The following is a 25000-nucleotide window of genomic DNA, read 5'->3' as shown; positions in this document are numbered from 1 at the left end:
ATCAGGACACTGGTCATACTGGCTTAGGGCCTGCCCTAATGACCTCATCTTCACTAGATTACTTCTGTAAAGGCTCTATCTCCAAATAAGGTCACATTCTGAAGTATTGGGGGGGTTAGAGCTTCAACTTATCTTTTGTGGGAGACACAGTTCAACCGATAACACACCCGCTACTTCTGGCCCTTGTGTGCAGTAGTGCAGACTGAAGGACGACCCTGGGGGTAGAAGGCAGGGAAGCCCTCAGCCCCTGTCCCGCAGGTGGCAGGGCTCAAGAAACAAGGTTCCTAACGATGTAGGCGACTGTAGGCAGTGTTACTCTGGAGTCTTGAGCTCGCAGTTAGGGGACACGCCGCCAACAGCTTGCTCCAGGTTGTGGGGCAGGGGGCCTACCTCTCAGCACGCATGTCCTGACCTGACTCAGCCCGCCCCCCGCAAGGCTGGTCGAGGCAGTCGGGAGTGGGAGAGCAGGCCCTGGCTCAGCGTGATGTAGGGACACTCACAGCTCAGACTGTGACGGAGGAGGTGTGATTTGGGGGTGGCCTTGCAAACAGTCGCCCCACCAGGTGGTAGTGGTGTCTTTGGAAGCTCACTCATTTGCTTGGTGCTTGGTCAGCCGGCTTGTACTGGCATCTGTACAGGGCTGAGTGCGTGCTGGACACGGGAACAGTGTTGAACTTCGCCGGCCCTTTTTCCTGCCCTCAGGGGGCCTGTGTCCTAGCGAGGGAGAGAATGGATGCAGGAGAGGGTGGCAGTAGGGTCAGTGCCAGGGGAGCCGAGGGGGAGCCATGGGGGCAGCAGGCAGGGGCCGAGGGAAGGCTGTCCTGCAGAGCACGGCCCTGAGGGAGGAGGAATGGGTACAGGAACAGAGTGCCAGGTGGAGGGAACAGCCTGAGCAAAAGCCTGGAGACGAGGATCCTGAACACGTAGTGGGAGCTGTAGCCTTGGGAGAAGCAGCAGGGCCAGGGCTGGGCCGGGGCCATGCTGCGGGGTTTGGCTTCAAACCCCCAGGTTGGACAGGGGTGGCCAGTGGCCCTCCCCCACCCCCATGGTATGTAGGGGATTGTTCTGGACTGAAACCATGGGCTCCTGTAAAAGAAGCGGACTGGTGAGCGTGGCCCTAGTTTTCACGAACACCCTGGTCGTGAGCACATTTTGAGCGGGGTGGTGGGAATCATAGGTGGAGAAGTGGGTGGGCCAGGCCGTTTGGGCAGAGACCTGCATACCGCCTTCCACTCTGGCGGTAGGAGAGAGTACAGAGGAACCCAGAGGTTCAGGACTTGGGACTTTGGGGCCAGTACAGCTGGGTTCAGATCCTGGCTCCCCTGCTTTCACACTGTGTGACTTCACCCCATGAGTCTCAGTTTCCTTATCTGTAAAATGGGAATAAAATAGAACCCGCTCATGGGGCAGTTGGGAGCTGTGAGTAGGATCATTCCAATAAAGAGCTCCAATCGTGCCCGCGTAGACCTGGCACGTCGTAAACACTCAATGAGAGGGAAGTGCCCTGATCGCACGATCATCAGACCTGTACTGGGGCTTTGAGAACAAACATCAGTGCAGAATGAACCTCTGAGACAGCTCACCTGTCTGTGATGAAATGAGCTGGGCAGTGAGCTCCCTGTTCCAGGAGGTATTCAAGCTGAGGCCAGGAAGTGAGGATTATGGAAGGGCTCCTGCCTGGAGAAGGTCCCTCCAGAAATACCATCAGGACTGAGGAAGGGTGGCTTTCAGGGCTAGTGGAGTGAATGTGTGTGTGGTGGGTCTGCCCCTGGCCTGGGAGGCTCTTGGGGTCCAGGGAGAGACAGCCCGCGCCGCAACTAGACCAGCTCACATGCAGCTGGGATAGCTGCCAGTGGCTGTTGCGCTGCTCCATTTGGCCACAAGAGGGCACCAGAGGTTTGGGTTTGAGGCCTTCCGAGGCTGACCCTGCAGGGAAGCGGCTGGAGGAGGCCCTGGCCCACCCAGGGTCCTGTTTCCCACTCTGGTTCTGCGGGGCTTCGGTTCTGAGAAGAACACCCTCTGCGGCAGTTCTGTAGCCTCTTGAGATTCGGGGACGTCCCTGCAGTTCACGCTCAGTGTCCACAAGAGGGACAGTCAGACTTGAAACAGCACTGGGGGGCCTCCAAGACCAGCAGCGGGCAGGCCACAGGGGATGGTGGGGCCCGGTGCCCCCCACCCCGAAATCTCCCATCTCTTCTGGGGGTTGATGGGCAAGGCGTACTCCTGGGCCTCAGTTTCCCCTTATTTAACAGGACCTGGGGAAACGCCCAGCAGCCTCTGTGGACAGTTTCCTAGAAGAGGGGGGTGTGAGTGAGGAGGAGGAGCAGGAGGGCCTGGACGGGGGTCCAGAGGGAGGCCAGGCGGTGGTGGGGAGGGAGGGGCCAGCTACCTGCAGGGGCTGGTGGTCTGCTTGGCTCGGGGGGAGGGGGGCCGGTGGGGGGCGCATCAGTGACTTTACACGTCAGGAGATGGGTGTCCAGAGTGAGTGAGTGTGGCCTGCAGGAGGCTGGCACCCAGAGGCAGATCTGGGTAGGACACTTGGCCGAACTTTTTGCAAGGGGTTCACAGTGAAGAGGAAGAGCTGGGTGTCAGCAGACTGCAGGGGGGCTTTCCCAGATGGGGAGATTCTAGCACGCACTGTCCTGAGCCCCCGGCCTCTCCCAGCTTCTGGCTCCCGAGTCAGGCGCTGGAGAGACCCAGGGCCTCCGGGCCCTTGTTCCAGCCCCGCCGATGTCGCCATCATGCATTGGCTCACTGAACCCCCCACGGAATACCTACCCATCCCTGGCTGTCCTCCACACACTGGGACACCCATACAGGGGACTTGGGAGCCCTGACCCAGCAGGGGGTAACGGTGATGCTGAGACATCCAGGGGAGCAAGAGTTAGCCAGTGACGCCAAGGAGGAAGGGCATCCCAGGCCGCAGGAACAGCTTGTGCAAAGGCCTGGAGGCCAGAGGCAGCTTCTCACCCAGGGCCCAGCCCAGGCGGCACCTGGTGCAGAGAGAGCTGGGGTCCACCCCTTCACACCCCTCGGGGACCCTGAATCCTCCCCACCAGAGAGCTGCACAGAAGCTGGGATGGCCCTTCGAGGGCCCCCTTCCTCCCCCCAGTTTTGGAAGAGGGGCCTGGAAATAGGAGCCTGAGACGCGGGAAGGGGTGTGGCGGCAGGGGTTTTGTAAATGGCGCCATCTGTATGGCGAGGCCAGGAGCAGATGGGAGAGCCCCGTGCAGTCCCCGAGGGCGCGGCACCCGCACTTACACGTGTACATCAGCACGTGGACACACACGGGGTGTGTGGGACCTGCTACACCTCCTCCCCGGCCCCCGGGGAACCTGACAGGGCCCCCCTGGGGCTGGGGCTCCTGGGGTCAGGGAGGCAAGGACTGGACAGGCCTTGGCTCTTGTCTGGGACAGAGTCTGAGCCTGGGGAGCCTGTTTGGCTTCTGCGAGGGTCTCTGGCTCGGGAACAGATGGGTGTCCCCATGGCGATCCTGATGGGCAGACCCCAGCCCGGCATGCCCGTCCAAGGAGGCACAAGCTGCCATTGTGCTGGGGGAAACTTGAAGCCCTGGAGAAAAAAATCACCGGGATATGCAACACTAGACCATATGCTTTACGAATCTAAAATAAGTCTGCTTTTTATCGTAGACACCATTGCTCCAGGGACTGTGCTGGTCACTGGCCCTCGGGCAAGTATTACCGCCTGTGCCTCAGTTTCCCCATCCGTGAGATGGGGATAATAACAGAACGCACCTCAGGGGCTGCCGTAAGGGTTCAATGAGTTATGCGTGGAGCTCAGACTCGTTACCTGACTGTGAGCTATTAGGATGGCAGTGGTGCCTGCTGGCTGTGTGTCCCTGGGCAAGTGACTCCACCTCTCTGAGCCTGAATCGCCTCATCTGTAAAAGAGGGTTAAAAATCCCGCTGGGGCCAGGTGGCTCTCCCATGTGGCAGCCAGCGCATGGTAGGCGCTCACTGAAGGGGTGGGATGGAGGGTGAGTGGGGTGGCTGGTCCCACACAGCTTGTGGCCCCGGGAGATACCAAGAGAGGAGCGGCCTTGGCCCCTTAGCTCCTGGCTCCGAGCAGAGGGGCTGAAACCTGTATTTCCGCGTCGCCTGACGAGACTCTGGAAAATAACATGTTCTTCCCGCCGCTGCCTCGCCGCGCCGGTGCAGTTTTCACGGTAGGCGAGAGGTCCCTCTGATGTCTCTCCAGGCTGCCGAGCTGATGGGAAGCGGGCGGGCGGCCGGCAGCCACTGTCTCTGAGGACAGGACGCAGGCACAGGGAGGCAGGGCCGCCTGCCCAAGGCCGGTGGGGGCCGTTGGGGCCCAGTGCCCGGGCTTGGGCCAGGCCCTGTGCCCTTGGACTTGTCCCTTCCACCTCTGGGCCTGTCTCCCTCTCTGTGCAGAGGGGCTGAGGAACCCTCGGTGGTCACCTGGATCCACCTCTCCCCCAGCCAGCCACTGTGTAGACAGCGAAACTGAGGCTCCCGGAGGAGACAGGACTCCCGGTTTTCTGGACAAAGCACCGTGGAAGCATGGGAGTGGGGCAGGCGGGGCCGGGCAGGTGGGAGGCCCTCGGGAAGAGGCTGACGTGTGGGCAGCTCGGGGGCTGCCTGGAGTCTCGGCGGGGCCAGGCCTCCAGCCCTGCATGTGTGTGCACCCCCTGAGGTGCAGACACACGTGATGAGCCGCGTGCACGCCCCCTCACACGGCAGCGCGCACAAGGTCACGACCATCACAGCTCAGCACACAACGGGCACGTGGGCATCTTGCAGACACATAGACACACGTCCTGCACGCTTGAGTGCCCGCACAGCTCAGCTCTGTACTCGGGGAGTCCCAGGTTCAAGTCCAGAGCGGAAAGCCCTCTCCAAGAAAGCCCAGTCTTCATCTTTCACACAGGCTCGTAGGACCCACCTCCGAAGGTTGTGAGGTTGGAGGTGAGCACATGCGAGAAGGGGACCACCCAGGGGCTCCGCCCTGAGTGGCCCTCGGCTGCATCGTTGAAGGCCACGCGGCATTGCCCCCGCCGCCGCCCCCCGCAAGTGGTCCCCGTTCTGTGGTTCCTGACCGTCCCGCCCCACGTTTCAGGGCAACGACCAGATCCGGTTTGAGCTCACATGCTACTCGCTGGCCCCCCAGATGAAGGTAAGATGTTGCTCCTCCCCCTAGAGGGTGGGCGCCGGGGGCTGAGGCCCCTGGGGGGGGTGGGGCATGGGGTTCTGGGAGGTTCTCCAGACAGGGACCTTGTGGTGGGTGGCGCCCTCCTTTCCCATGGAGAGCTCCCTTCACTCACGCCAACTGCGGGGGGACAACACTCTGTCCCTGACCGTTTGTCCTTCCCGAGACACCGCCCAGGTGCCTGGGTGGGTCAGGCCCTGGACGGAAAGATGAGGCTGCCCGTCCGCCGGGGTCCTTGCAATGCCGGGTCTGGCTTCCGGGGTGCAGATCGGTGGGCCCGTATCTGGGCTGCTCACAGCCCTCTCCGCCCCAGTGGGGGCCGCCCAGCTAAGGCCCTCCTCCTCCCGGCTGCCTGAGCCCTGACCCCCGGGGTCTTGGATTCTTTCCTGGGATGAGAATCAGTAGGATCAGGCCTCTGGGCACCCAGAGCACAAGGCCGAGCCGTAGACATACACGAAATGCCGCAAACACAGGCCCAAGGGCGATTTCAGTTTTTCTAGTGGCCACGTAGGAAAACAAAACAAAACAAAACAAAAAAACCCAAGATAAAAAGCTACAGGTGACATCATTTTACTACGGTTTATTGAACCCTGTGTATCCAAAATGGTACCATTCAACCTGTTATCGATGTAAAAAAATTATTGAGATGTTTTACATGCTTTTGGTACTAACCCTTTGAGACCCACTGTGTGCTCTACACTTACCTGGGACTGGCCACGATTCGGGCCTTGGTGGTCACACGTGGCGCCCGGGTGCCATCTTGGACGGCACAGGCAGGCGTGGGTCCAGCTCCTTTGAGGCCACTTCGGGCTGAAGCTACAGAAAACGTGCCCCTCCCAAGCCCACAAGGGTCCCTAAGGGGTTTCATTTTTTTTCTTTTAAGTGGAACATCTTTCTCTGTCCCTTTAACCAGCCAGCAGCTGCTTGGGGGGTGAGAGTGGCCTAGAGGTGAGCGGTAATGAACTCTAATGATCTGTTTTGACCCCAAACACCAGGCGGCAGAGAAGGCCCCGGATAGTAGCTGCCTGTTGATGCTGTAGGCGGGTGGGCGTGAGGCCCTTCCCCGACCCCCATTCTCTGTTCCCCCAGCAGCTTGGGGGGCCAGGGTGTCCGGTTTCTGGGTCTTTGTCTGCAGAGGCCGGGGCTAGGGGTGGGATGGGGCTGGGGACGGGGTCCCAGGCTGGTCTCCGGGAACTAGGATGAGGCCAGAGGGTGCTCCGCGCGCGGGCACTGCTCATTCCAGGCCTGGGGGACCCCACGCACACGCCACTCTCATCAGCTTCCCAGCCCAGAAATCACACCGGCTTCTCCGTCTAGATGACACCTCCACCCCAGTTCGGCTGCTGTCGGCAGAGGCGAGGGGGCTGGCTGGCTCCACGGCTGAGCGGGAGCTTTCGTTGGGGACTTGTCCCCGACCCCCCAGGCTGGTGGGCTGAATTCGGTCCCTTCAGTCAGGCCCCAGCTCCCCTCCTTTCCCCAGGCAGAGCAGCCCCGGGGGAGGGAAAGGGAGGGAAGCAAGGGGAGTGGGCCGGGGGGCACTGCATGTCGCACGGGCCTCACTGCCCCGCGGCAGGGCCGGGCTGTGCAGCTGCAGCAACGTGAACCCCTCCTTAGTCACCAGGGGTGCGGGTCCTGGCCCTCGGGACAGGGGTGCCATCAAGAGACTTGAGGCCTATCTAGTTCAAACCCTCAAGTCTCAGTTGGAGAGACTGAAGCCCAGAGGGTCAGGGACCCGCCTGAGGACGCACGGCCATTCGGCCGCAGAGCTCGGGCCTCTCCAAAGCCACCCTCTAGGGCGGCAGGCCATGTCATTCCCCTGCCCACACCCCGTGGGCTGCATAAAGCCCCCACCCAGGTGCCCGGTGGAGCCTCAGGCCCCTTACCAGAGTGGCCAGCTCTGCAGCTTAAAGCCAGGAGAGGCTGCCCGGGCCTGACTCCTTGCCCCATGTCCAGGTCATCGCTCCTTGGAGGATGCCCGAGTTCTACAACCGGTTCCAGGGCCGCAACGATCTGATGGAGTACGCGAAGGTATGGCCAGACCCCACCGTCACCCCGGCCCTGGCCCAGGGCCCTCCAGGCACAGCCCTCCAAGGGGGTTGTCGGGGCCAGAGGCACGAGGCTGGGACTGATACCCACGCCTGGAGACTGAACCTCTGCCCTGGCTGCTACCCTCCGCCCCGTTACACCTGTTCCCTGGGCCGGCTCCGCAGAGGTGTGGTCACTGCCAGGGGCATCTCCCAAGGGAGCCCCCAGTCCGCCGAGCAGGAGGGCGACGGGCCCCCTCTGCTTCCTGTTCCAACTGCCACCTCTGCGGTGTGTGGCAGTCAGGGGACGGGCGGACGGAGGGTGTGGGCCCGGGTGTGGGCCCGGCTGTTCTGTGCCCCTCCGGTACCTAAGTGTCCCCAGTGCTTTCCCAGGGACAGGTAGGCGCTCCGAGGGGCAGAGGCAGACAAAGACTTTTGTCACACCAGCCCTTTTTTTTTTTGCGGTACGCGGGCCTCTCACTGTTGTGGCCTCTCCCTTTGCGGAGCACGGGCTCCGGGCGCGCAGGCTCAGTGGCCATGGCTCACGGGCCCAGCCGCTCCGCGGCATGTGGGATCTTCCCGGACCGGGGCTCGAACCCGCGTCCCCTGCATCGGCAGGCGGACTCTCAACCACCGCGCCACCGGGGAAGCCCGCACCAGCCCTTTTGAAGTACAAGTTGCAGTAAAACATATTAGAAGTTTTGCATCAAGATCCTTAGCCACTCCCCAGGGTACCTTTCTTTTCAGCGACTCGATGGCAGCCCTTGACAAACAGCCTCAATCAGTCAGACAGGGGAAAGCAACCCCGTGCATACACCAGAAAATTGCTCGGGGTCTTAAACAGCAGTCACCAGGGCTGGCTGTGAGCTCTTGCTGCGGCCGAGGGGCCGCCTGGTAGGGGACACGGCGGGGACGCAGCCCTGCCCCTACCGCCAGCATCCCATTAAGACCTGGAGAGCTCGGAGGAAAGATCTCCTCTACCATCTGTTGTTTTATTATTAAAAGGGGAGTTTACAAGAGCAAGCCCATATGCTGCCACACAAATTTTCAAATAGCAGAGCTATTAAGAGAACAAGGTTAGAGGCTTTTTTTCCCCTCCTTGGTCTCCTCGATGATACAGAACACGAAGCACGTTTTATCTTTAAGAGCAATGAATTGAGACCCCCGCCCATCTACATTCTTACGCCTGCGGTTGTGGTTCAAGAGAGGGCTGACCCATACGCTGCCCTTCATTTCCGTGAAGCTCCCAAACAAAAGCGGCTCCTGGTTTTTCCAGAAAAGATGAATTTCAGGAGTATTGTTGTCCCTCCTTCCCAGATTTTGGGGAAAAGGCCCTAGGCTCAGCTTCTGTCTCAAATAACCTTCTAAACAGGAAAGTTCGCCCCGGAGAGATGAGTCTGTGTCTCCGGCCACCGACCCTCCCTTGGAGGCTGGGATCAGAATTGAGCTCTCGGTAATCTGACCACATTCTAGGACAGAGGCCGTGTCCCTGCACCCGGGGAGTGACCAGAATGACTGAGCAGCAAGCAGACTCTGTCCAGAATTCAGAGCCAGGCAGCTGCTTCAGCTGAGACGAAAATCAATGGGGCTTTGAAAAGCCCTGCTTTCAAGATTCCTAAGTCGCCAAGGCCACAAGGTGCTGTTAGGAGACTCATCAAAAACATGCATTTGCATCGCTTTCCACCTCCCCGCAAATCCGTCGTCCAAGGGAAAAACACTCAGAATCACCCCATCTTTATCACTGTCACCATAATTCTTTTGAAGCCAGCGTGCAAGGTCGGAGGCTGGAAAGCAGGACAGTCTCCTGTGTACATGCTGAAGATGGTTTTGTTTTCTGTTCTCAGTTGCCTCCAGAATTTCCAGTGTGTGTGTGTGTTGGCGGGGAGCTCAGGATGGAGAGGGGAGGGGAAACAAATCTCTTTGGTGGAGGGACTGTGTTTGGCATTTGTATACACCTCCCTGCTGAGGAAGGGCTGCCCATCCTGTTCTTCCCTCCTCCGCCCCTTACCTCCCGTTCTTCTCTCCTTGCTCCGATGGAGCCCCAGCGGGAAAGAGGAAAGGCAAGAGTGTTTCCAAACCACCCCCCAGAAGAAAGGCTCCAGGGAACCCGCCTGCTGGTTTTCTCAGCCCCCAGCCCGGGGAGTCCTCTCTGAGGGGATTTCAGCCCATCTGGCACAGGGTCCTGGTCCCCACACCTGGCCCCTCTACCCGGAGATGGCACAGGGCAAGCGTGTGGATTTGACTCTGGGCAGCTTCATGGGGGACAAGGAGCCCCCTGACATTGATCAGCCTCTAAATGAGGTGTTCCGTTTGCCCATGTGGTTTACTTTGAAGGGTATGCAGAGTTTAGAGTGGGCGTGGGCTGTTTCTTTTAAAAGGCGCCTCTGGGTAAAGCTTGACAAAAATCAAGAGGGGATAACCTGATTTATTTTGAAATTTTAAGGTGCTGATGAAGGAAACAGCAGCTCCCTGGAGGAAGCCTCTAGAATCTGAGTCGTGGGCATGATCTGAGCCTGGGCAGAGCCCCATTAAGAGACACGGGGCGATGCTGGTGGAGGCTGTGGGACCCTGGGCTGGCCAGGTGGGGGGACCCAGCCAGGGGGCGAGGTGCTGAAAGGGGGCCTGGGAGGCGGAGAGGACGATCTCGCTGACTTAAAGGGGGCCCGGCTGGGCCATTCAGCTTTTGTGCCCGGTAAGCCCGGGAGGGGAAAGCAGGATGTAACGCACGTGCTGGATCCAACCAGGTGTCAGCCAGGGCAGCACGGGGCAGCTCAGGAAGCCAGCCACATCTTTAATCCAGAAGGCCTTCCAAGCGTCACCAACAGCCTTTCAGGCCCAGGGTCTCCAGAGGGATAACTTTTCTCCTTGAACCAAGGCATGGATCATCTGGGAAGCAAAGCAGAATCCGAGCCAACAGGAAGGATGGGGGCTATTCCTTTTCAGGGCTGCAGAGTGATGTGTGTGGTGACTGCTGGGCAGTGGGGAGAAGTGGCCCTGGGACACGCCCGGCCACGCCCCGTAAACAAGTGTCCTGAATGAGCAGCCCTCATGGGCGCCTCTCGCTTCCTCGGGTGAACGTTAAGCACCCCTGTGGGTGCAGATGCCTTGGCTGAGATCCATATTGGAAGTTGGGTCCATTCCAGCTCCCGGCTCATAGGGCCACGGTGGGGGTCAGCCGGTGGTGCTGGGAGACCCTCGGCACACTGCCTGGCACACTCCTAAGTGCTTCGGGGGGCACTTGAAGTATAGACTCAGAATCTTCTGGAAGAAACCTCCAAGGCCAGCGTCCACTCCACAGCATCTCAGACACAGGGTCTTATGGTTTCTGCCTGGGCATGTCTGGAAATGGGGCCCTCACTCCCTCCCTGAGCAGCCTGGGGGAGGGGAAGGAAACCAGGGGTGCGTCCAGGGCCTTGCCTGCGTGGGAGCCGGAGTCTGGGGATGTCTTTGACCTTGAAAGAAAACCAAGGCAGCTGGGCCTGACCCTTGTGTCTACTTCAAGCTGCCTCTCGCCAACGCGGCGTTGCCTCTTACCTGCAGCAACATGGAATTCCCGTCCCAGTCACCCCCAAGAGCCCGTGGAGCATGGACGAGAACCTGATGCACATCAGGTAAGACGTCGCCCCCCTGTCCACTGCTGTGCTCAGCGTCAGTGAGCGCCCGTCTGCCTCGGGCCGGGATGTAGTGGCGGCCCACACGACACACGGTCCCTGCCCTTGCGGAGCCCGGGCGCCTCGAGGAGAACAGGCCGCCTCATTCCCAGCTCTTGCTGCAGTTCTGCTGAGTGCCGGCCAGATAAGGGGCACCTGGCCTCGGCTGGGGTGTCAGGGAGGGCTTCTCTGAGCAAGTGGCATTTGAGGTTAAAACCTTAAGGATGAGGAGGGACCGGCCGGGGCTCAGGGAAGGGCATCGAAAGCAGAACAGCATCTGGGAACAACCCTCTGAGAAGGCCCCCTGGATCTGACGCCCTGAAGACTGAGGGAAGTGTCCCAGGCCCTTGCTTGTAGCCTGCAGCTCCCACGGCCAACTGCGGTGGGCCCAGAATGCTCCAGGCGGGCTTGGCGGCGATAAAAGGACCGACCGGACTTACCTTGGGGGTCGGGGTGTCAAGGCTGTGTCCCTCTGCACCCCTCCACTGACCCCCATCTTTCTTCTCCCCTACAGCTACGAGGCTGGAATCCTGGAGAACCCCAAGGTAATTCCCCATTTCCCCAAGCCGGCTGTCTAGCGGTGGCTGCTCCGTGCCGACACTGTCTGGTGTGTTTGTAGCCTAATTTGAAATTTCACGGGGGGCCGGGCGTGAGGCTGGGGCCGAGTCTTGCCTATGTTCCCCGACCCTCCCCACCGGGTGCCCCGCCGCCTGGCCACTCCACACTGCGTTTTAAGATCCACCCCCCACCCCCACCCCGTGCTCTTTTTCTAATTGCTGTCAGGATGAATAGGAGAAGGAAATATTTCAGGGCAGCATAGAGCCAGAGTGTGATTGTGAGACAATAAAGAAGCAATTAGGCAGATGAGACACTTGTGGGAGGGCCCAGCCTGTGCCCTCTCAGGCCGCTGCTGCCACCGGGGGAGGTGGCACAGATCAGAGCCTCAGGACCCATTCGTCTGGGCCTGTGCCAGCCTGCGTCAGGCCGCCCTGATGCCCCTGGAGGCTGGGCCTCGGCTGTGTTTGAAGTTTAGGATTTCTCTCCCTGGGGGGTTTTCCTTTGTATATCCCCCCCGCCCACCGTGGGAGATGGAGCGAGATCTACCCTGGGAAGAGAAAAGTCTCTTTGTCCCTGAGGGACTGTGTCTCCATTGCCTGGCTCAGCAGCCCCCTGCCCCGGAGGGCGGCTGCTTTGGGGGTGGGGTGCTCGTCTGATGTTAGGGGAGAAGTGTGCTGGAGGGCCGGGCCTGGGGTGTCCAGGAAGACCAGCTGGAGTGGAGGAGGCCGGGTGCTTCGGGGGAGGTGGGGGGAGCTGGAGCCCCGCCTGGCCCCGGGTGGCTCCCCTGTACAGGCACCAGGCCTCTTGGTCGGAGTTGGCGATAATATAGCGCGTACCAGTGACCGTTTCTGGAGCCAGGCCTGGCATTCGCATTTTCCCGGCTCGCATTCCTGGCCTCCTGCCTCTGAGCCTCCTGGTTCGTGGGTGAGGAAACTTGAGGCCCAGGGAAGTGACTCTCCCCGGGGCACCAGCTGCTCAGCAAAGGAGCAGGCCTGGTGGCCGTGTTGCCCCATCGCAGGAGTGGCCTTCCGGCCTCTGTGGTTCCCCAGCGACCCGCACCTCCCTTCTGCACCCAGCTTGGCCCGGCCGTGTCACTCAGGAGAGCCTGCGCCTTCGTCCCCTGGGGGCTGCCTGCCGGCCCCGGGCTTTTCCAGTTCATGCTCTGCCGACCCCAAGGCACTCAGGCCAGCCACCCCTAATTAGCCAGTCAGCCAGCGCCCAGGGGGGCGGAGGGGGCTGAGCGCTGCCGCCGGCTTCCAGGCGGGTGTCCCCCAGGCTCCAGGCCCGCTGGGCAACCATCCCACCGCTTCTGTAGCGGCCTGTGGCGCTCTCACCTCAGGACTGGGGGAGCAGAGCCAAGGCCGGAGGGGAAATCGCCCCTCAGGCAGTGCCGGGCAGTGCAGGTCCCCTCCCCTCTCTGGCCTCCTTTCTAATGAGGGCAGTGGATGGGTAAGTAAGTGCTAAAGAGTGCATTTTTCAGGATTCTACCACCCAGTCAAGGTGGGAAAGTTAGTGCTTGGCTCCCAAAGATCTGAAACCCGGGTCTGAATCCTGACTCTGCTTCTATTGCTGTGCTACCTTGGGCAAGTTACCCACCCTCTCTGAACCTCTGACTCTTTATGGAAACAGTGGGAAATCACAACACCTCTCTCCTGGGGCATCGAAAGCACTTGGCCTGTTCTTAGCACAGGGCAAGGCCTCAGTCATGGAGCCAGGGGTCCTGCCCTCCCTCCTCAGGCCGACTAAGATTATCTGGCGAGGAAGGAGCCACGGTTCTCTCAGGACCCCTCTCATCAGGCCGGAAAGGCTGGGCTGCATGTGAGTCGAGGGGGAGACAACATTCCCGCTGAGAAGTGTAGGGCCAGGCCGAGGAACCCAGGGTCTGGCCACTCTGGCCCTGCTTTCCCAGGCAGCTCCGCTGCAGGGTGCGGGCCAGGGGAGCCTGTTGTCCTCCCGTTGCCACCGTAGATCCCAGGGACGAGGGGGCAGCCGCTAGGGGCCCGGGGGCACTACTCTCCTTGGTGGAGGAACGCTGTACCCCGGGCAGCCCCGGGCCCCTTGGGAGGCGCTGGGGAGACAGAGCTTCAGGGAACCGGTGCCCCTCCCCCTCTCCAAAAAGAGCCCGAGACCTGCCGAGGGGAGGGTTTGAAGGCAGATGGCGGAGCCATTTTCTGCCTCCGTGAGGGCTGATTGAAGGGCAATGAGGCAGCTAATGCGAAGAAAGATAGAAATTTACTTGCTTTAACTTCATACGGCCCACAGTGAAAGAGTGCATTCAGTTGCCGGCCCGCCATATCTGATGGATGAATAAACCATTTGCAGCATCGATCATGCCTGTACATCATGGTTTAGTTCATGGGCCATTTGCTTTCAATTTCTCCTTCTCGGCCCTGTTTCATGCTTTCTTTCGCCCTCTCCCCATCCCCCCCCCCCACTCTCTCTCTCTCTCTTTTTTTTCTTCACTCTCTTCCCTCCCCCAACACCCCCCCCAGGATGACATTGGAAGTGAGCCCTCCCGTTGGGATGGATAAATAGATGTTATTGATACTCAGCAACAAACTATTTGTCATTTGAACTGGGCTTTTAGGAGGGAGAGTAAAAAGAAGGCAGGCGTGAGCCACCTTGGAATGCAAAGCAAATGTCACTTTATTTCTATTTAGTTATTTTATTTAATCGGTGCTGTCAGGGTGTCAGAAGCCTCCTACTTCCCACTGCAGAGAGCTGGGATGCTGGTCCCTCGAGGGCTTCCCACCTCCTCTCTCCTTCCAGTGCAGACATTCTCGTCCTGTTTGTGGCTCCCTTAAGTGTTTGGGAACTGATGGGCCGGCGGGCGGGCGCAGAACAGGTGGAGGTGGGAGGGAGACGGCCTCAGGTGGAGGCACGGGGGCTCTCAGCACTGGTACCTGCTTTGAGTTCAGGCTGGGCTGGACAGCCAGTGAGGAGCCCCGGGCAGGTGGGAAAGGAGCTCTGGAGTCCTGTTGGTCACCCAGAGGCCCCAAGCCCTGTTTCACTTTGCCTTATGGCCAAGGACGGCCCTCGGGCCTGTCTGTTCCCAACGAATGTGGTGGTCGGCAGGACCCAGTAGGGCCTGGGGAGCCGGGCATTTCTCTGAAACCAGCCTGATGCCCGAGCTGTCTCTGGACACATCCCTGGTGCTGTTTCTCGGCAGAGCGGCTGGGTAACAGCATGGGGTGATGGAAAGAGCACAGGATAGGGATTCTAGGGTCCTCGGGGCTGACTCCCATGCCGATGGGGTGGGGTGGTATGATTTGGACAGGCGGCTTCTTTGGCTTTAGTTTTCCAACTGGTCCATGGAGGCATCAGGCTGGAGGTCCTTAAGGACCCTCCTCCTCCTTGGGTCTGTCCAGGAGGTCCGTTCTGGGTTCTTGTTCCTGCCCCACAGATGGAAACAGATGAAGGGATACAGCTGGCCTCAAGCCACACAGCCCTTTGGAGGTGTGAGGGCTTCATCACTGGCCCCATCTGAGCTCAGAAGTAAAGCTCGAAGGATCAACTGTCCCTGTTTGCCCAGGACTGGGGGGTTTCTCAGGATATGGGAACCGGGATGGTTGGTCACCCTGACATAGAGCCAGCAAGCAAAGTGACCGGAGATGAGGGATCTGAGGCACCCCTGGTGGCCCTGCCTCTCCTGGAGCAGCTCTTCTCGGAGGGTGGCATCACCAGGAGGCTGTTCCAGCAGTCCTGTCGCCTGCAGGGCAGGTTACAGCTTGCACCAGGCCCTCTCTGGCATCTTCTTGGGTGATTTCCATGTCCAGTAAAAAAATATTAAAATTGTCTATACATTTCAATTATAAGGCAGTCAGAGGCAGGTATCATTTCCCCCCATTTTACAGATGAGAAAACCGAGGCTCGAACTGGTGAAGCAACTTGCCCAAGACCCCACAGCCTGAGGTCTCGACTCCCGGCTTTGGGGGTATTTTCCACCACTCTGAAATCCAACACATCACTGTTGAGGGCCTCGTGGGCTTCCTGACCTGGGCCGTGTGGCCCCCACCTCCACACAGCATACAGGAGGGTTGCACCTACAGTCCCCCGCTCCGCCTCTAGTTCTTCCTCCATAGGTGGGGTAACAATACTTGACCTTCTTACCAAACGGGGCTGCGGAGAACACAAAGGACGCTGCAGTTGCAAAGTGGCATGGGAATGTTTGCAGGGTTTTGAAAGGCAAGACTTAAGGGACTGCACTTCCCAGGATGTCGGCAGGTGGATAACAGTGCTGGGCCCTGGCGTGCCCCCGGGGACGGACGGACTTGCGCAGTCAGGCCCAAAGGGCCCCGGCCCCCACCGTGGCAAGTGTCCGAGCCACAGCCTGGGGGCGGGGGGGCGGGGGCGGGTCAGGGCCTCGGGAGCGGGAGGCAGGAGGGACTTGGAGAGTTCCAGGCAGCCAGCGGCCCCTCCGCCGCTGCATCAAGACGAGGGAGAGGCCCGTTTTTCCAACACGCCCAAGAAAAAAAATATACATAAAGGTTGATGTGTTTTCAAATGGGTTTTTGCTTTGCTCTTCTCTTTTCTCCCTGTGAGTATTAACCTCTGGGACCCCGGGGACGGCTCTGCTCGCCAGAGCACCTGCTGGGGTCATGCGCAGTCATTAGCTTTGCGGTCAGTGCAGAATAAACCCCAATTCCCGGTGCCGAGGAGAGCGGGGAGAGCGTGTGCGCCTGAGCCCGCTCCCGGGAAGCCCGCCGAGCGCCTCGCTCCCCCAAAGTCACGCTTTTCCTGCCTGACTGGCTCCTCCTGCTATATTCTACCTCCAGCTGCGGGGGCGTCAAAGAAAAAGATGAGATCAAGTTGAGGGGAAAAATTGTCTGATTTCTTGAGCCCTTTGTTTCCCAGGCCCCTGGCAAGCGGGGCTGGCTCCGGGTGGGGGGCTGGGAGGCCTGCTGGACTGACCAGCCGATGGCAAGTGCCAGCAGCGCCCTGGTTCTGGAGAGGGGCGCAGGAGGCGGCGTGCAGGGTGTCCAGGGGCTGGCATGGCACGGTTTGGCTCTGGCACACCGCCCTCCAACCTCTTTCTGTCTTTTTTCAGAACCAAGCGCCTCCAGGCCTCTACACAAAGACCCAGGACCCGGCCAAAGCCCCCAACAGCCCAGACATCCTTGAGATCGAGTTCAAGAAAGGTAGGTGCCCGCCTGTCGGGACTCCAAGGCGTGGACTCTTGGGGCCCTGGCTCTTTTCCCCTCCTTGCCTGGGAGCCTGGGCATGAGCCCTCTGCATCCCTCCTGTGTTCCTGGAAGCCAGGGTCCAGGCTGGGGCTTCAAATGTTCCCAACTGCCCCCTCCCCAGATGGCGTGATCTGTGGAAGCCTCCAGGCTCGGGAAGAAAGCACCCTCTGCTGATGTCCATCAGTTCGTGGGCACCACGTCTGGAGGGAGCATTCTAGTCCCTGAGCAGCCACTTGCCAACTGCTTTGGCCCTTTGGGGAAGTCACCGCACTTTCCTGGCCTCAGTTTCCTCATCTGTAAACTGGGGATAAAAGAGTATCCACTGCCTCGTGTTTTCATGGTATAGAATAAGATCTGGACAAGGTGTATCCAGCACAGGGCCCTGCATCACAGAGGTGGTCAGCCAGTATGAGTCTTACAGAGCCAGCCTCGGGGGCCCCCCTGACCCCATAGCTAGCCCTAAGTTAGCTGCCTGATGCGTCTCCCTACCCCCCATCCTGGGTTCAAAGCTGCTGCCGCTCTTGCTTGTGTCCTGATCTCCTCATCTTGTCTGCCACCATCAAGAAGTGTTTGCTGGCCTGAACTGAGTGCCCAGCCTTGAGCCTGGCACCAGGGACAAACCCCTTTGCCCTGAAAGATGGAGGGAAAGCAAGGCGTGCTGGGTCATGGGAGGAGCAGGACCAGGTTCAAGGCGAGGGCTCCGAGCGTCCAAGGAGAGGGCTTTTCCAGGAGGCTGCAGAAATCGGAGAGGCAGAGATGGAGGAACCAAGAGGGGGCGTGAGGGTGTCCCAAGCCCAGGCAGGGAGGCTGGCGCTTCTGTGCACAAGGCGCCTCGGAGACGGAGGATGGGGCGGGGCAGGCAGGGGCCCCGATAGATCCCTGCTCTCACCTGCCAGTGTGACCTTGACGACCAGCTTCACCCTTCTGGGCCTCAGGCTCACTCGTCTGTAAAATGGGCCACAGAAATGATGCTCGCGGGTGCCGAGCCTGGGGTATGGAGTGAGGCGCTGGGAAAAAAGCCTGTTGATACTTTAATAATCTGCCTCCTCCCGGCCTTTCCCAAGAGCCTGGGCAAGTCAATGGGCGTCTTCATCGCTCCCCCCACACCCCGCCCCGCCGCCGTCAGTTCAAAACCTTGAATTTCATGCCCCCTGGGGACCAAAGGGCCCTCAGTCTGAGGCCCCTGCAGGTAGCTGGAGCACTGAGTCCATCTTAGGCCCGCTGTCTCTGACCCGGGGCTGTGCTGGCGTGGGGCCTCTTTGGGCACCATCTCTGAGAAGATGGTGAGATGAAGCCAGGCAGCGCACCCCACCCCAGGTCCCCCGGAAAACTGGGAGGGCGGTGCGGGCGGGAGGCGGGCAGGAGGCAGCAGAGGGTCCCGAACACAGGCTCTGACCCCCTTTCCTCCAGGAATAGGGCAGCTCCGAGGGCTGAGCCCAAGAAGAAACGTGATCCATTTTAATGATCTGGGGACCGTCTGGAAAAAAAAAAAAAAAAAGTAGACGGGAGGAACCCTCCTCGGCTACTCCCCATTCACTCTCTAGTTAATTTATTTGAAGTTTTAATCTAATTATTAACTATTTTAAAGGCTAAGAGGCTTTCTCTGGCAGCAGCACCAACAATGTCAGCTCCTCTCTGGGGCAGGCCCCATCCAAGGCCCCGCGAGGGCCATAATAGGACCCGGAGGGAGAGAAAGGGAGAGGGGAGAGGCGGGGGGGTGGCGAGAGGGGCTTAAGGTTCATTATTGGGCAGACTTACATTTAATAGCAATTTACAACCAAGTTATAAAACCCCTGGAAATGGGGGTTAAGAATGGTGAGGCTGACAGCCCCTGAGCGAAGCCCCTCCAAGCGGCGCCTGGCTAATAAAGACTCGAAAGCCGCTATTGAGGCCTGATTGGCACCCGATGGCTGGCTACATGGTAATGAGCTGGGCAGATGGGTGGGGGATTAGCCGCCAACTTTGAACAGCTTTTCTTTGTCACTGTTACAGCTCTCTTGTTAGTCCTCTAATACATTTATTGCTCATTTCACGCCGCTCGAGAAAGTGCCCCTTGCTATTCAAAGTCAACCCCGAACCCACACACTGCCCCCCTCCAGCCACCCCCCCCGACTAGGCCCTTCCCTGCCCTCCTGCCACCCCAGACCCAACTTCTCAGAATGCAGACGCCTCCAGCACCTCGCCTGCTGGCGCGGGCATCATTTCACCCCCATCAATCAGATGGCTGTGTGCGGGTCTGGGGTACAGGGTTGGGGCTTGGGGGTCCGCCTGACAGACGTGGCCGGGGCCCGCGTGTGTGCGTGTGTGTGTGCGTGTGTGTGAGCTCAGTCGCACCTCAGCCAGGCGCTCCCCCCGCCCCGTAACTGGTGGGACAGAAGGTACTCCCTCGTAAGACAATGGTGGAGCGTGAAATTCAATTAGTTCAGGGCCTGGTTCCAATTTCACAGCCCCTAAATGCAAAAGGAGCAAAGAGAATGGGAAGGGTGGGGGAGAGGTTTTTATTGCATTTTCCTTTTCATTCTGGGGGGCTTTCTCGCCCCTTCTCTCTCCCCAGCAGGCCTCAACCTGCACAGGGCTTTTCAAGGAGTCATTTGGAGTCCATATCTGTCACATCCATTTAAGGCGTTTCGGGTGGAGGGAAGGGGCGGGGTAGCAGGCGCAGGCTCGTCCGCTGAGCTCCAGCCACGGGCCCACTGCCCTCTCCTCCCGCCCTAGGGGTCCCTGTGAAGGTGGCCAACGTCGGGGATGGCACCACCCACAGCACGGCCTTGGAGCTCTTCCTGTACCTGAATGAAGTCGCGTGAGTGACCGCAGCCCTGCCCGGCCTCCTGGGAAACCACAGTCTTGGGCAAAGCGCCAGCCCGGACCACTGGGGCTGATGGTCCCAGCCTGAGGCTGAGGGGCCAGGGAGGACAGGCCAGTGTCCCGCAGTCAGCCTCGGCACAGCCCCATAGCCATGGGGTCCTCTGGTTCCGTGGGAGAGTCCTGGTGGCCCTCAGCTGTGGAAAGTAACAACCCCGGGGTCTGCTGTCCCCTAGGGATGGTCCGAGACTTCCAAGCTCTCTACTGGATCTGAGACCAGGGTAGAAGGAAAGATGAGCAGTGGATAGGGCTGGGTGCCACGTGAGGCCCAGGACAGAGATAAAGGAAGTTGAACTCGCTGTGTGTCCTAGGGTAGCCCTTCCCTCCTTGGGCCTCAGTTTCCCCACCTGTCCAATGGGTGGTTGGACCAGGGGGCCTGGCTCACATGTCCTCTGAGTCTTGGATCCCGAGATGGTGCCTGACGCCCTGCCTGTGACCCCGAGTGACCGGTTCTCCCCACAGGGGCAAGCACGGTGTGGGCCGCATCGACATCGTGGAGAACCGCTTCATCGGGATGAAGTCCCGGGGTAAGTCTGCTCGCCACCCTCAGGGCCGTGCCTCGGCTCCTAGCGGGCCCTAACACCCCGGTCACATTCGGGTCTTGCTGCTCCCAGGCTGACTTTGGGCAAGTCCTTTCACCCCGCCAGACTGTTTCCCTCCTGTGAAGTGGGGATGAGGGGCCGTTGACCACTGATGTCTGAAGGCATCACGAGAAGAGCTGTCCCAGGATCAGGGAGAGGCTCAGAGGAGAGAGGAGACGGGGGCCAGGCCTGGAGATCAGGCTCTCCCGTGGCCCTGGGGCGGGTCGGCCAGGCTTAGAGGCAGACCATGCAGGGCTGATTTCGTGGTCATTAAGCCTGCGTTGACCAGACCAGCTGGCCTGGTGGGGTGGGAATCCCGCCAGGGCCTGAGGGCCTGTTCCAGGGTCTGGCATGGCATGGGGGCGGGCCTCTGCCTTGGTGCTGAGTGGCTGCCGCCTTAGCTAAGCTGCCCGGCCCATATCCACCTCTGGCTGGTCCCCAAGCGGGGGCTCTGTCTTCTCTTAGTAAGCAGAGCCCCATGGTTCCCTATCAGTCACTCATCGTGTTGTCTGGACCACACCCTCCCCCCATCCATATGAGGGGATCTCCTGTTCCCCGGGGGTAAAGCAACGCTGCGTGCTTCCGGACTTCAAGACGGAGGGGCAAGCTTCCAGCGGTCCGAGCCCTGGGTTGGGCACCCGAGTCTTTAAGCACCGGCCGGGGGGGGGTTGAGGCCTCTTGTGTGGGCAGGTGTTTCACTCGCTTTGCTTAGGGTCAGTTTAAAAGGATGACACAGCCAGATAAAACCCGGCCAGGGTATAGCCAAGGCCCTTTGTCTTTCAGGGTGTTTTTACTAAGAGTCTAAAATCCAAAGAGAGCCGATGGCTGGATTTCAGCGGTTAGAAAGGGCACTGGTCCGGAGGCAGGATGCTGGGGCTTTCATGCCAGGTTCACTGTGCCTTGCTAGATGACCTTGGACTTGTTATCTCTGGGCCTCAGTTTCCCCAGGTGTAATGCGGTAGGCATGGGGGTGGGAGTTGGATCATTCTGGCTCCGACCTGTTTGAATTTACCTCAAAAGGGGAGGAAGGAAGGAAGGAAAGTGGCTTTGCCCCTTTCGTGTGTTTTTTCCTCTTCGACACACATATACCCTGTGAGAAACAACCTAATTGAAACTCTCGGGAAGGCCTTGTGGAGAACAATGTCACTAATTAGCTGCTCCCTTTATCCTCACTTACCTTTGTATCTGACCTATATTAACATCTGATCAAATGTCCCTTTGTCTCAGTCTGCCCTTGGGAGCCAGCACAATGCAAACTATCCAAGGCAGACCCTGGAAGGACCTTGGGGAGCCACAGACCAGCACCCTCATTTTACAGGCAGGGAAACCACGGCTCAAAGTCACAGGCACCAGGACCAGGACTGATGTCCAGACACAGAGAGGCATGGAGTGGAGGGCTGAGAGCTTGAACTCTGCTAGATCCGGGTTCTAGCCCATGTGCAAGAGCAGGAAGTGGCCCAGGGGAGGAACTTCATAAATGGCAGCAGCCCCACAGGGATGCTGAAAGGGCAAAGGCCGCCTATGCCCTCTGGGTATACCGTCCAAGTGGCTCAGAGATGTCCACTCTGCACCTATTGTCACGTCCCTCCCATGCCCACGGCAGGCATCACTAATTGATTGTGGATGTAGATCAGTGCTGCTGACAATGGAAAGATAAGGGCTGGCCTGAGGTCACTCTGTGAAATGGCACGCAAGTGAACTTGAACGGAAGGAGGTAGTCATAAAGGCGCGAACTGGGCTAATCTGGGAAGACATCCTGAAAGAGGTGGCAGGAGAATTGGCTTCAACTGGTAGAACGTGGAATAGAGTGGAGTGGGAGCCTTCCAGTGGGAGTGGTAGAGAAGGTAGGAGGAGCCCCAAGTGGCCAGCTGGGTGGTGGGTTGGGTCTGAGGCTGACTGACCCCCTGGAGACCTTGGGGAGGCACATTGAAGGGCTGGTGTCAGGGGCCAGGCCCTGTTTACCACTCTTGACTCCCCATCTTGGCTCCATCACCGTTGGGAAAGCAACGTAGCCTCTCTGAGCCTCAACTTCTTCATCTGTGAAATGGGTTGTGGTGCAGATCAGAGACCTGTTGACCCATAGCAGGAGCTGTGCCCGGATGGTAGACTTCCTACCTTTTGCCCAGAACTGGGGGCATCATCACCACTGAAGGTGGGAGTCATGAGATTAGCACTCAGTTCCAACTCCCCTGGCTTCTGACCACCCACCTGAGGAAAAGATTCCTGGAGCACAGCCCTAACTCTGCCCAGGTACTGTGTGTGTACCTGTGGGGGGCTGTCCCTAAAAGCATAGAGTTTAGCCTGAGCGTGGTGCAGTCTTTGGGGAAGACAACCAGGGTTCTAAGTCCCAAGAACTTGCTGTGTGACTTTAGGCAAGTTGCTTTCCCTCTCTACGACTCTCACCAACAAAGGTGGGCACACTAGGTGATCTCACCGTCTCCCTCAGGAAGTTCTAACTTGCCTATCTTCTGACTTGGGTTGGGGGGGTGAGAAAAGAAAGTTGCTTCATAATTTTAGGGGGAGGTCTTGTTTTTTATTTCTCCACTCCCAATAATTCACTGTGAGAAAGAAAGGCAGGGGGTAGGGGCAATAAATGAGAACGATGTGTGTTCACCCACAGGTCCACGGTCACGGGAGAAGTTGTTAACTGTCAATTATATTGAGGGCACAGCAGGAAAATGCTATTGTTTGTACCTTGGTATACAAGGGGGAAAATGTCATTTGTATTGATTTTACAAAGCTCGCAATTGAAATTCGTTAAGGGCTTGGGGTTTTTGGGGGTGGGGGTGGGTGGCGGTGGATGGGTAGGCAGTTGGGCAGCGATAGTGCCCTGGGTCTGGGGTGGCCGGGTCGGCGGCACTCGGGGCCATGGGCTCAGTGGGCCGGGGGCTGGGGAAGCTGCAGACGGAGTAGCTTTCGCTGTATTGTGGCTGTTCGCATCGTCATGATCACATTATCTTTTTAACTCTGGAGGTGGGCTAATTAAGTGAAGTAAATGTGATCAGTGGGGAGGAGAAGGCGGCAAGGAAGGCAGGAGGGAAGCAGGGAAGGAGCCAGCCCTGGTCCTGCCCTCCGCTTCTCTCCGGCTGGTTCCTCTCCTCCCAGCCCTGCCCTGTGGGGCTCACCTCTGCCTGCTTCACTCTGCAGACTCCCTCCAGCCCCTCCTCACTGCCCGCTTTTCTCTTCTTCCCTCCTCTCCTCCTTCCACGCCCCCCTTTCCTCCACCTTTCCCATCTCTCTCCCACTCTCCCGTCTTCCCTCACTTCCTCCTTACCCCTCCACTTTCTGGTTAAGAAGGAACAAGGGTTGCCGCCCACCTGTCCAGGCCTCCCAGAGGCTCCACTCAGATGGAATGTTCCAGAGTGGAGGGAGACCTGTGAAGCAAAGGTGTTTGCATTCCCAGAAGCCTGGGATGGCCAGACTCAGAGGCCTACCCTGATTCCCAGGATGGGGCCTGCGGGGTTCCAGGAGCATAGAGGATGGCTAGAGCCCCACCGGGACTTGCCTCCCCCTCACCATGGCAACCGCTTCTATCCTTGGCCCTGGTACCTAAGAGGGGAGCCCCTGGGCTCCGGCCAAGCTCCCTTCCCCTGGCCTTTCCAAATCCCTCCCTCTGGATACTGCTTTCCCAAAGGATCAGAGGCTCTGGTCCAGGTGCCCTAGCCCCCAGCCCTGCCCCCGCCCCCCAGCCGAGTTGGCGGGTCCCACTCAATTCTGCCAAATTGCTCAATCTGGGCTAAGCTGGCAGCCTCAGGAACAGATGAGAAGGGTGTAAGCGGTGGCGGCTCTTTTGGTCCCCACCCCTTCCTCCGCGGTCCACTCTCCCCCAACCTCGGCCACCCCCCAGCTCCTTGCCCTTCTTCCCCACCCGCTCCTTGGCAGTAATTATAGTGTGATTGAAGCTGCTCCACGGAGAACCGCTGACACCTCTGTCTTTTTCCTGTAAACACGGAGAGATGAAAATAGACACTTGAATCCGCTGCGCGTGTCACTCCGAAGATGTCTGCTGTCTCTTCCACAGCGACACCGAGACTCACCTGTCATTTCCTCCTTCTTTTTGCGCAGTGGTTTGTATGCTGACTGTCAAAAGCCCCAAATCCATCGCCTTTTAGCATCAGGTTTCTGTCACTGGTTTTTTTTAAGTCATTTTTTTTTCCAGAAGAAATACACAGAAATCATCTGTACCCCCTACCCCTGTGGAGAGGAGAGGGAAGATCTTTAAGATACGCACGCACACACACGCACGCACACGGACGCACACACACACACACACACACACACGACAGCAGCAACCTGAAAACAAGCTTTTTGATCAGTCACAATTAACTCTAACTCCTTCTATGAAAAGGAACAGGAATATTAACTGTGCTGGTGTGTTTCATGGCTGCGGCTTTTCTTCTTGCCTATGACTCTTCCTGCGGCAGCCTTGGAGGGTTGACAGCTGTGAGGCTCGTTCTGAGGGCTCAAGAATGGGTGACTCTGCCCGCCAGGCACTCTGCTCTTTTCCTGGGGAGCCTCTAAGGTGGGGCAATAGCGGGGGGCCCTAGGGCAAGCATAGCTCTTTCTCATTGGAAAGTATGGATGTCCTCTCGCCCTGCAAACCACCGGTGCTGTTCCCTCTCTGGACTGCGGGGAAGTGATGCTAGGGAGCTGGCTACAGTGTTCCAGAGACAAAACCACCAGTACGCACTGGGGGACAGTGCCTGGGTGCCCACCAGTGTCTGGGTGCTCACCTTCAGACAGGTCTCGGTGGAAGTTAGAAGGAAAAGCAGCAGACACTTGCAACCTTCTCCTTTTCCAGACAGGTGGTGGGGGCCTCAGAGGTGAATGAGGTGGGCCAAGGTCACATAGCAGAGCTGAGCTGTGCACTCTCCGTAAAAGTATAAGTTGCGAGGGACTTCTGGTCTGCAGCTCCGGCCCTACAAATACACCCTGCACCCTGCCCACAGCTGGCC

At 58.9% G+C, this 25000-nt stretch overlaps 1 protein-coding gene across 1 annotated transcript; it reads left to right on the top strand.

Moving 5' to 3' along the window:
* Positions 1–5046: 5046 nt before the first annotated feature.
* LOC114485298 (argininosuccinate synthase-like) lies at positions 5047–20044 on the top strand. Its single transcript, XM_028486475.2, has 7 exons — positions 5047–5154; positions 7141–7215; positions 10752–10822; positions 11376–11406; positions 16467–16557; positions 19318–19402; positions 19927–20044. The coding sequence occupies exons 1-7, from the start codon at positions 5149–5151 to the stop codon at positions 20042–20044; spliced, it is 477 nt and encodes a 158-aa protein (XP_028342276.1). The 5' UTR covers positions 5047–5148.
* The last annotated feature ends 4956 nt before the right edge of the window (positions 20045–25000 follow it).

The sequence above is a fragment of the Physeter macrocephalus genome, unplaced genomic scaffold (assembly GCF_002837175.3).
Source record: "Physeter macrocephalus isolate SW-GA unplaced genomic scaffold, ASM283717v5 random_1184, whole genome shotgun sequence".
Classification (NCBI taxonomy): domain Eukaryota; kingdom Metazoa; phylum Chordata; class Mammalia; order Artiodactyla; family Physeteridae; genus Physeter; species Physeter macrocephalus.
This window is presented reverse-complemented; position numbering and strand designations above follow the sequence as displayed.

Excerpts from the sequence above, each read along its gene's own strand:
- LOC114485298 (XM_028486475.2), top strand. Across the intron at positions 11,407-16,466 it reads GAATCCTGGAGAACCCCAAG|AACCAAGCGCCTCCAGGCCT; the intron begins GTAATTCCCCAT and ends GTCTTTTTTCAG. Across the intron at positions 19,403-19,926 it reads CTGTACCTGAATGAAGTCGC|GGGCAAGCACGGTGTGGGCC; the intron begins GTGAGTGACCGC and ends TTCTCCCCACAG.